This window comes from Lipophrys pholis (assembly GCF_963383615.2).
Source record: "Lipophrys pholis genome assembly, chromosome: 16".
NCBI lineage: Eukaryota > Metazoa > Chordata > Actinopteri > Blenniiformes > Blenniidae > Lipophrys > Lipophrys pholis.
The window spans coordinates 22,714,326-22,725,741 of NC_137634.1; the positions used below are offsets into that span (position 1 = coordinate 22,714,326).

The 11,416-nt window shown below is 44.7% G+C and overlaps 2 protein-coding genes across 3 annotated transcripts; one reads left to right on the forward strand and one right to left on the reverse strand.

Annotated features, from left to right (window-relative positions):
• Positions 1–435: 435 nt before the first annotated feature.
• LOC308121995 (GTPase IMAP family member 4-like) lies at positions 436–7,302 on the reverse strand. The gene is made up of 3 exons (XM_080483575.1): positions 7,263–7,302; positions 2,661–3,203; positions 436–2,353 (listed from the first exon to the last, which is right to left on the reverse strand). Exons 2-3 carry the CDS (start codon positions 3,190–3,192, stop codon positions 1,557–1,559), a joined length of 1,329 nt encoding a protein of 442 aa, XP_080339701.1. The 5' UTR covers positions 3,193–3,203; positions 7,263–7,302; the 3' UTR covers positions 436–1,556.
• A 269-nt stretch (positions 7,303–7,571) lies between these two features.
• LOC308122306 (GTPase IMAP family member 4-like) lies at positions 7,572–10,613 on the forward strand. 2 transcript variants are annotated; one of them, XM_080484056.1, is made up of 4 exons: positions 7,572–7,631; positions 8,015–8,056; positions 8,669–8,773; positions 8,852–10,613. In XM_080484056.1, exons 1-4 carry the CDS (start codon positions 7,610–7,612, stop codon positions 9,613–9,615), a joined length of 933 nt encoding a protein of 310 aa, XP_080340182.1. In that variant the 5' UTR covers positions 7,572–7,609; the 3' UTR covers positions 9,616–10,613. The 2 variants fall into 2 exon arrangements, with proteins under 2 accessions (XP_080340182.1, XP_080340183.1); XM_080484057.1 differs by lacking the exon at positions 8,015–8,056 and having other exon boundaries at positions 7,578–7,631.
• Positions 10,614–11,416: the final 803 nt, after the last annotated feature.

The following is an 11,416-nucleotide window of genomic DNA, read 5'->3' on the forward strand; positions in this document are numbered from 1 at the left end:
TGCATCTATTAATATATTCTCTTTTTCACATTCAGAGAAAAGTATATTTAAATGAAATCCACAGCTTTGTTGGAATCAAGTCACAAATAAAATAATTATGAAATTTGGATTTTACATTTTAGAAATTCAATATTTACTCAAGAACAAAACAAATGTGTCCACAAATGTTTGTTAAAAATGTGATTAAGTTGGAATAGATAGTTGATAGTAAAACACTGAAATTATTTTCCGGGAATAAAGTTTCTTGCTTTGTCATTGGGTTGCAGTTGTGTAGGCGGCCTGCAGGGGGCACTGTGCTCTCCTATGCTCATATTGTTTCACATTCACATTTTTCAAGTTTTTTTTTTTAATTTGTTGTAAATTGTTATAATGTGCCACCACAGACAAAAAACCCAAAGAAAAAACTAAAACAAAATAGCAAACAAACCACCAGCTGTCAAAAGAAATCCTTATACCATTTTTATTAAAAAAAAAAAATTATTTTAACAGAAGATTTGGAAAACCACATTGTTTTCAGTTTTGTAAAAAAAACATATACATATCTTTTTTTCTCATGTATATCTGAAGTTTCAGGAATAAACTGCTCAACATGTTTGAATCAAACCAACAAAACCGTATTTGTTTGTATACAGGATCGTCTACATTCCTCTACTGTTTTTTACAAAGAAACTTTTAAAAGGAAAATTATTTATAGAAATTAGTTACATTTTAAATTTACTGAAACAATCTATTTGGTCTGTACATATGCATTTAATCAAATGTTATTAGAAAACAAAAATTGGAGTGCTGTTCAAACCCATAAAATTTCAAGAGAAAAATATTTAAATCAAATAAATCCAAATGTATGTGAATACTGACAATTTTATTTAAAATTACATTGTTTGGATTTATAATCACATTTTACATTCCAGTTAAACTGAATTTTTTTTATATTTAAACATTCATCAGAGAAGATGCAAATAAAAAAAAGCCATCATAAACCTGTAAAACGACAATAATTGAAGTAAATGTATACATAAACATTTTTCACAAAAAATCAAAACGGTGAAAACTTACAATGAGGAAATAACATTTGAAGAATCATCAGACACCAATGAGCCAATCACAGTGCTGCACCAGACTTTGTGGGCGGAGTCTCATGTGGTTCCAAAAGCTTTGCTAAAAATGATGAGAACAGCGGGAAATAAACAGTAAACCTATCTTTAAACATCTCTGAAAAAAAAAAAGAAATACTTCCCATTAATCATTCAGGTTTCACGGTGAGATGACACAAATCATTTGTTCCACTTTAGAAACAGTCCCTGTTCAATATAACACAGTGGTGCATCACAGTTCACCACCAGGAGGCAGCGATACCACACCTCTAACAAATCTGTCAAAGTTTGGACTCTCAGCACGCACAACACAAGCTTTTGTTCAGAGTACTGGTCATACTGGATATCTGCTTTGGTTTTAATTGGGATCTGATCGGAAAGAAAACCTGAGGGCTCACCATCATCCACATCCACCCTCGCAGCTCTCAGAGGAAGAACGTATCAGTACTGACCAAATCTGCTTTATTGTGGTTGGGGGCATTGAATAGAAGAGAATAGAGAACGAATAGCTTCAATTAGTTTGGTAAAGAAGAGTTTGAGCCGCTGAAAAAAGGAGGGTCTTTCCTCTGGCGACTCGTCAACAGACATTGGATGAATAACGGACTGACTGGAGTCGATCTCTGAGCGCCGGGGGAATCCCCCACAGTGGAGTTCCACAGTACGACAGGGTTCTCCTCCGTTAGCAGCGACGATCTCGTCCACTTTGTGCAGGAAGTTTCGGACCTGTGTCCGGTCTCTCCTCTGGTTGTTGTCGAATACGCAGTACCTCCCGGCACACATGGCCACCAGCTCAGAGACAAACCTGGAAGATGTGATCTTATCGTCAATATGGCCTTCCAGCTGGTCTCCGTGGGTAAACAGCACCATGGTGTACCGAGCTGCTTCCTCCCCAAAGAGTTTGGGCAGATTGTTGAGCAGCACGCAATCTGCCTCAGTGACCCGCTCAATCTTCACCACGATGACGAAGGCGTGGATTTCAGGACCGGTCCTCTGCACTGCTCTAAGGATGCAATCGGCTACGACGTCAGCGGGAACATTGCAGTCAGTGAGTCCAGGAGTGTCCAGGACCACCAGCTCTCGGCCCTCCCCCACCGCTGAATGATGCTCACAGGCAGCAGTGACCGCCTCGAAGCCCGAGCCAGACCTGAAACTTTCCCGGCCCAGGAGATTGTTTCCCGACGAGCTCTTCCCGGCTCCACACATCCCCAGCAGCACCACCTTCATCTGCTCCACACCACCAGAGACCACGGCCAGATGACCTGTAACAAAGACAACACACACCTTTACAGATAGAGGACCGCCTGAGTCTCACAGTCACACCCAGGAGCCCACCACTTCCTCGCTCCCTCAGGTGTGCCTCAAGTCCAGAGGTGCTCCGGTCCTGCATGTTAGTGACGTCCCTCTGCTCCAACACAGCGACTCTAATGAGCGTCTCGTTTCCTGCTTCATGCAGAGTTTCAGGATGTCACATCCTCCGGATTCAGGAGTGTTGGAGCAGGAGGACTTTGAGAACATGCAGAACCATGGAACTCAAGGACCAGGATTACAGACGTTCTCGGCAGGTACCTGACGCCTCCAGCAGCTCTCGGACCTGCTGCGGACCCCCACTCCTGTTGTTGAAGGCCATGTAGCGGTTTATGAATTGCCTGACGAGGTTGGGCAGAGGACCCTCATCGTCTTCATAGATGAAGTCATCGAGGGTTGTGTCCAAGGTGTCTCCAGAGCTGAAGATCAGAAAGGCCTTGTTGTGCCTCTGTTCACCGATCACCCTGAGGGCGGCCTCCACCGCCCTCTCGTGCTCCTCTGTGAACCGATCCACCTTCACCACCACCAAGAAGAGGCAGGATCTACGGTACGGCTGACAGAAGGACCTGATCTCCTCCTCTGCGCCCGGGCACAAGATCCCTGGAGTGTCCACCACTGAGACCTGCCTGTCAAACACTGTTCCTGAAACCTCTTTGATCTTTGTTGTCACGGACTTGAACGAGCGTTTGGACTGAAACGCCTCTTGTCCTAAAATTGTGTTTCCAGTGGCACTTTTACCGACTCCAGTGTGTCCCAGGAGGACCATGGTGAGACGATCCTCCATGGCTGACATCCTGCTGCAACCTGCGGGAGAAGACAGAAGAGCAGTTCATTACAGAAGTGATGTTGTCTGAGCTGAGAGACGCAGCCTCAACTCACCCAGGGTGTCACCTCTACGTTTTCCACTTCAGTTGTGTCAAACTCATTTCAGTTCAGGGAGACTACAGGAGCCAGACCGAGTGACATGACAGGACAGTAACATGCAAACAGCATGAAAATGCTTGCACCTCCGTTAGTTTGCTTTGCTTTCACGCTGCACTTTTGAGAGCGAACAAACCGCCTGGACAATGTCATGCAATGACAGTAGCTGCTCATTTGAGGGCGCTATCACCCGAAACAAACACTGACCAGAGAGGAAGAAAAGTATGACAAAGTAGAAACCCAAAGGCTTATTGAAAAAGCGGAAATCCCGCCTCTTTAGCCGGCTAGTAGCTAATAGTTAGCCACAGTAAACCACAATATATAGTCTTCAGACCAGGTATCGATGAGTCTTCCTCTACTTCACGTCTGCCCACGAGATATTTTCCAACTTTTCCTTTCTGTGGTTGCTTCTGATTTGCTCGGTTAGCTTTGTTTGTTTACCACCCAGAATGCACTGCACTCTACGTCACGTCCTCGCACTCGGTCCGCTGATAGTCCGCGACATGTTCACACTGTCCGCGGAGCAGACCACAGTTCACTTGCAAGTGATCAGAGTCCAGGTGAGCTTTCACACACGCCCAAACGAAGCAGACTTTCTCTGAAACCAATTCTGGATCGGACCAAACAGTTCTGGTGTGAGCCAGAGACGTAGGTCCCGTTTACATGACAATGTTTCAAGTGAAAACGCATCATTTGAAAACGATGTCTGTTTACACCAAAACATTATATAAATATTGAAAATGGTGTAGTTTTCATGTAGTGCCACTAGTGGGTGCTGTTCTTATGTAGTAAAACCACATCAAAGCTTCTTTAAACTGACTTTCTTTGTCCTTTTGGCCAACTCAGTGTGGAACATTTAGTCTGCAATTGTTGTTGTTAAATAATGTCGCGGAGAGGGTCACGGGGTTATCGGGTTAAATGGGGGTGACCAGGCGCGTTAACACATAGGGTGACCGGCGGCTCTAGCCTTCTGACTGGTCAAACAGGGTTGGAAATTTACTTAAATTTAAATGAAGAATTGGATTAGCATCTATTGGTCTATTGGATGAAAAAAAAAATTTACTTATTAATTGCACAATTTTCAGTAATTAATTGCGATTAATCGCATTTTTTTCCTACTGTAGACTGAAGCTTGTACTGGATATTTATTCAGGGAAAACCACTGAATTAATGTCAACACATAGAGACGATATTGAAATTCAAAGACTATTTTTATAACGTCCTTTTAGCTTTGCATGAAACTGTTTCTCTCCAACATTAGCAAAATAATAAAATCTAAAAAAATTAATAAATAAACATCTAACAGAAGTCTGGGTTTTGTTTAGTGCTGTTCCACCACTTTGAGAATTTGAATATTTCTAGAAACAAAGTTGTAAACTTATCACACACACACGCACACATACAATACAGGAGAGCCAGAGAAAGAGGAGAAATTCATATTTCGCCTGCAAGTATTTCCTCCAGTTTAAGCAGTTTGGTGGCTCCTGGTCAGCCAACATGGCAACCTGCTGTTTTGCTGTGGTCGTTAAATTCAGCTTTACAAAGTAAAGCCAATTACTTTCTCAATCTCAATCAGTCATCAGGAAACTTTTGCCTTAATATTATTCATTCATTCATTCATTTTCTTCCGCTTATCCGTTTCCGGGTCGCGGGGGTGACAGTCTGAGCAATGTCACCCAGATCGCATCGCACCATTTAAGAACCTTCCTGCAGGTGGTGACGCCCGGCGTGGGACACGAACCCACTACCCTGAGATTGTGAGTCTCATGCTCTACCAACTGAGCTAGCCAGGGGACGCCTTAATATTATTCCACTCGGTATTGTGTTGCTGTGTGGTCACGGTGCTGCGCCCAGAGACGCTGCACATGCTGCTGCTCCAGTAAGGGAGTTAAAAAAAAACTGAAATAAACAAAACTGCATTAATTATGTGAAGAAAAAAAATTAACGAGTTAAACGTTTCAAATCAATTAATACAATTAGCGCATTATATTTGACAGCACTAATATATATATATATATATATATATATATATATATCTATATATATATATCGGACGGCGGTGTAGCCGGCTAGCCGTTTAGCTCCAGCCCTGGTAAAGTTACTGCCGAAGCTGATAATATAATATAACGGCCACCAAGCCTCACCTGGTCTCTGAAGTGAAGTCCTCCAGTGAACCAGGGGTTAATCATGATGAACCTCCATCACTCCACTGCCGTCTACATGTGTGGGTTTTTCAACATCACATGCTTCTCCATACAAGATCTCTGTTCAGGATCAGCTGATCTCCAGCGGAAACGTCTAGGTGACCTAGAGCAGTGATTCACAACCAGGGGCTTGGTTTGTTTTTAAAGGTAGGGGTGTCAAACATAAGCCAGTGGACCAAAACTGGGTCGCAAGAGGCTCCAATCTGGCCACACCAAGTTAATTGTAAAAATCTCAAATAAAACTGATTTATTATTTTTTTTTTACATACATAGAAGCAATGAACAGAATTAGAGCTGTATGCATCTTCTGGGGTGAAAAACTGGCTGACAAAAGATTGAATCTTCAAGCTGAAGTGTCACCAGACCACCAAACACCCCGAGATGGACTGTAAACCCGAAGACTTTATCCTCAAGAGAATAAGAAGTCATTGTTATAGAAAATAAAGAAACTATTTCACATATAGGGTATTAATAGGCTGCTGGAGGTCGCCTGGGTTTACGAGGGTAAACATTAGGGTCCCTCAAGTAAAAGGTTGGAATCACTGATCTAGAGGAAGACTGTCAGGATGAAATTGGACAATTCAGATAATTCATGAAGGAGAACAGCTCAGCTATTTCACTTCTGATTCTTGTAAGAGGAAGGAGACATCAGTCCGTTTCCACATGTTGACACTGAGATGGTGTGATCAGGTATCGACTCGTCACCCTGAACAGGAAGACGCCCCCACAGCCGTTGCTGATTTACATTGTATTGTTTTTGTCTTTTCCAGACGGCTTGACTCATCCAGTAAATGCAATGACAAAAAGCAACTGGAAAAGACAAAGACAAAACGGGAGAAGCATTGACAAACTGGAATAAGCAAAGACAAGATAGAAAATGAAAGTGACTACCTTTGTATATTTTTTGTATTCTTGATTCTCTTTATATTTCCACATTTATCCATTTATCCACAGTCTGAGCACATTGCACCGATTAAGAACCGTTCCTGCAGGTGGTGAGCCCACGGGAAGGTGGCGCCCGGCGTGGGACACCAACCCACTACCTTGAGAGTGCGAGTCTCATGCTCTACCAACTGAGCTCGCCGGAGGTACTATTTCCACATTTATTTCCTTTTAATTTTGGCACTCCTGTGATTCCATAATCAGAGTGACGTTCTCAGAAAATGGACTTTACCCTCCTAATCAAAGACTCTCAGGCAGGAAAACAAGGAAGAGTCCTGGTGTGTGTGTGTGTGTGTGTGTGTGTGTGTGTGTGTGTGTGTGTGTGTGTGTGTGTGTGTGTGTGTGTGTGTGTGTGTGTGTGTGTGTGTGTGTGTGTGTGTGTGTGTAACATTCTTGGACTGCTGTAATTGTGAACATACTAAACGTTAAGTTTGGGCAAGTCGCATAAGGGGGTCCCAAAGAAAAGGACAGCCCAGGGACCCATGATGACCCTAATCCTCCTCTGGGGGCGATGACGTCATCAGTAAAACAACAACAACAACAACAACAACAACAAACACTGTTTTCTGGTTCCTAATGCGCAGAAATGTTCGGTTCCATGAAACAGCATTCTCGTGTGGACGAGGCCTGAAGCTGAGCTGCAAATGTTTAACTGGGGAAAACTGAGATTCAGCAAATCACAGCATGGCACTTCCTCTCCTTCTCGCCCTCTCACACACACTTTAACACAACATGTCGACAACGATCTCAAATAAACAAAACAAACAAACAAGAACAAGCAAACAAACATACAAACCTGAGAGCAGGGTGCGGTCGCCTCAAAACACTTTCGATTTGATATATATATATATATATATGAAACACATCAAGTTAAAAAGAAATGAGACGCATCCGGAATAGCTTTTCAGAACAAAATCCACCATTGGGTTAGAATTGAGCCATGTAGTACCGATGATTCGATGAAAGTCAGACAGGAAAGACTCGGATTTCATTTAGACACACACACACAGACAGAGAACAATATATTTGTGTGCGGAAATGTCGATTTATTTTCAATTTGATCTCTCCGCAATCCAGTTTTATTTTGTGGACCGGAAGTAGCTGCATGTGTGTGTGGCGTTGAAGTGAAACGAAAAGGCAGTGATGGCGGCGGCTGACGGCTCCGGTCAGAATTTCTGTTTGTTTTAAGCTCTTGGACAAAGTTTCTGTGTGTGTGTGTGTGTGTGTGTGTGTGTGTGTGTGTGTGTGTGTGTGTGTGTGTGTGTGTGTGTGTGTGTGTGTGTGTGTGTGTGTGAGAGAGAGAGAGAGAGAGAGAGAGAGAGAGAGAGAGAGAGAGAGAGAGAGAGAGAGAGAGAGAGAGAGAGAGAGAGAGAGAGAGAGAGAGAGAGAGAGAGAGAGAGAGAGAGAGAGAGAGAGAGAGAGAGAGAGAGAGAGAGAGAGAGAGAGATGGGGGGGGGGGGGGGGGGGGGTGCTCCTGTAATTTTTTTCTTCTTCTGTCAGACAAGTTGTTGTTGTTGTTGTGTAAACAAACGTGTTTCCTGTGAACAGTGGCACTGAGAAGGAGGCGATTCAGCAGGGATGTGATAATAGGTGAGAAACCTCTGCAGTTGAAGCACATTCCTGCCTCAGCTTGTTTGCCAGTAGAACCTGGAGCAGAGTCTGGATGCAGTCTGATGACTGTTGTCTGTGTGAGCGGGTGGGCCAGTGTTTCACATTAACTGGCTCCCCTGTCAGCTGGTGAATTACTTCCTTTAGCAGCCCTTGTTTCTGGAAGGAACAGCAGATGATCAAACAGCCAAACTCAAATTACATCAATGGTCCAAACTTCACCTCAACTTTATTCAACTTTTTAAGTGATGATCTCAAAACTGTTTGCGTTCCTTTAACATCATCATGTGATTACTGTGTGTTCAAGTGCACCTCAGCTGCAACGCAGAGAAGCGCCGGCGGATATATGAATGTGAAAGTGAACGTTATGTCAAAAAACACATCCTGATACATATTTTTAGGTGGTTATACTGAAATTCAGGAACATTTCTAGTGGGTATACCTGCATATCACGTAGACAACACCACTGCTGTCCAATGACAGTGGTCAAATGTCGATCCGTCTTAAAGGAAGTTGCACACCGGTCGACAGGGGATACCACTTAATCCGAAACACCCCATCAGGATTCATCTTGTTGTTGTGGGTCTGCTGCAGATTTCAGGCTGGTGCTGGTGGGAAAGACCGGAGCAGGGAAGAGCTCCAGCGGAAACACCATCCTGGGAAGGGACGCCTTCAGAGCAGCAGTCAGCCCTACATCAGGTAACACACACACGCACGCACGCACGCACACACACACACACACACACGCAGTGTTTCACGGTCTTCTCTCGTCGTCAGTGACCCGTGAGTGCAGTAAGGAGACGGCGGAGGTCTTCGGTCGGACCCTGGCTGTGGTGGACACTCCCGGCCTCTTCGACACTTCACTACCTACGCACACCATAAAGAAAGAGATCTCCAAATGCATCAACATGTCGGCGCCGGGGCCCCACGCCATCCTGCTGGTCGTCAAGGTGGGGCCCTTCACAGCAGAGGACCGGGAGGCCGTGAAGCAGGTGGAGGAGATGTTTGGAAAGGATGCTTGGAGGTACACCATCATCCTGTTTGCCCAGGATGACCCGGAGCCCACTGACTTCGACAGACAGCTGCAGGAGGCGGGGCCTGAGCTCCAGAAGCTCCTGGACAAGGCCGGACGCAGGTTCCACCTCCTCAACAACAGCAGGACCAACGACCGGGCTCAAGTCCTGGATCTGCTGCAGATGGTGGAGCGCATGGTGTCTGCCAACGGCGGAGGATGTTACTCTAATGACACCTACCAGCAGGTGGTGCTGATGCTGGCTGAGAAAGAGTCTCGGCTCAGAAAACTGTATGAAGAGAAACTGGAAGAAGAGGTCCAAGCCATCAAGTCCAAGTATGAGAAGAAGCTGGAGGAGGCCCAGCAGGAGCGCCAGCAGCTGGAGGAGCGACATCAGTGTGAGCTGGAGGAGCTGAGGAAGTACTACCGGGTCCTGGAGGAAGGAGCCCGCCGCCTGGTGGAGCGGACCACCAAGGAGGACCCCGTGGAGGACATCGTGAAGTTCTGTAGCACACTGAGACTGAACTGATGCTCTGGTATGCTGGTGTCATAGCGTTCGCTCTGACCCCACCCTGACCCCACCATGACCCCACCCTGACCTCACCCTGACCCCACCCTGACCCCACCATGACCCCACCCTGACCTCACCCTGACCCCACCCTGACCTCACCCTGACCCCACCATGACCCCACCCTGACCTTGTCTTGCTGCCTTGGGGGGGTTGTGGTTATATGAACTACCCTATGTGTACTGTAGACGGAGGGACTGAGCTTCCTGTGTCTCCAGCTCGCTGTTAACGAGTTTATCAGTCACACTTCAATCATGTTTAGCATGTTTTGTTTTTTTGATCGAACTGTATTAATCCCTTTTGACCAACTTCTTTACCGACTGAGCCTGGGAGCTGGTCGGGACAGAGGGTCTTTCTCAGGGACCCACGGTGCATGGTATTTTTTTGTCGTGTTAGAGGAAACCAGAGTACCCAGACACACGTGAAGAACTTGCAAACTCCACACAGAAAAATGCCCGGGCCAGTATTTAGACATTCTCACTCTAACCACTGCCGTGTGTGAGCCCCGGACCTCTTTAGCATGTAGCATGTAGCATGGCTCGGGGCTACTGGATTCACTGAGTAGTGTAACTAATCAGTAACATGCTGATCCAAATGTGTTTAAGTTGCCGATGTACGAACAATTTTTCTCCTCTTGAGATTGTGACTGAACGTAGCTGTTACTTTAGTTATTCTCATTAATGTAAAGAAAATCCAAAGCGCTCGTCGTCTCTTGTGTACACACTGGTGACGTTGCTAGCTGATGACATCCCATAATACTCGCCAGGTTCTATCAGAGATCTTTCACGACTACAGGTCGGAGTATTCTGTGCAGTATCGGACCCGGTACCTGATACTGGTATCGGTGCATCCCTCACAACTGCTTTACTTATGTGTAATGACCTCTAATGTGAAAATGATCAATGATGTAATGATTTTGGGCATTTCAAGGTAATAAACACAAACATTTTGCAACTTTTTTTGATTGTCTGGTGATTAAATCATTGAAGTAGCATTTAAAAGAAAATATTGTTTTAACTGCAGCCAATAAGGTAAACAAAAGATTTGTTGGCAGTTTGCCATCAAAAACATGTATAATGGATGGTGTCGTCGCCATATTCACCCATTGAGGATACATACTATGCAGCAGTCTTTTATTTATGGTTGGATTACTATTTATTCCATCATTGGTATTTTGAATGGTCAAAATTATTTAGTTTTTGCCCTTTATTAGATTATTGCTTTGTGCTTGTGGAGAAAACAACCTGCTCTTTTTGTCACCTAATGTTATATTAATAACTATATTATGAGTTTATCTGCTCACTCATTTGGTGGTGTCAAACTTTAGCAGAATCCATTTCAAACTCGCATCACATCGATATCGAACAATATGGTGAAAATGATGGTGATGGTATTTTTTGCTGCACCGACCAGATCTAGTCCCGGTGCTCATGTTGTTGACGCCTGTGGAGTTTCTCGATGGACTTCAGCTTGCAGTTGATTGGACAAACTGTCCGACTGAATCAACCAATCAGCTTTCAAGGTTCAACATCGGAGGGGCAAACACTGCCCCCATCAGGTCAGTCTGATCGCCACACCACGGCCCCCAATAGGTTGCTGAGTGAAGTAGAACTGTGTGTCAGCAGATTCTCAAATTGTGTGGTTCCCTGTGGCTCACTGATCAAAACAATTCAATAAACAGCCGTTAAAAGCCTCACACAGGCTTACTCATTAAGAGTTCTGTGTGTCTGTGATGTTTTCAATCAATAAACCAGCTGCACAT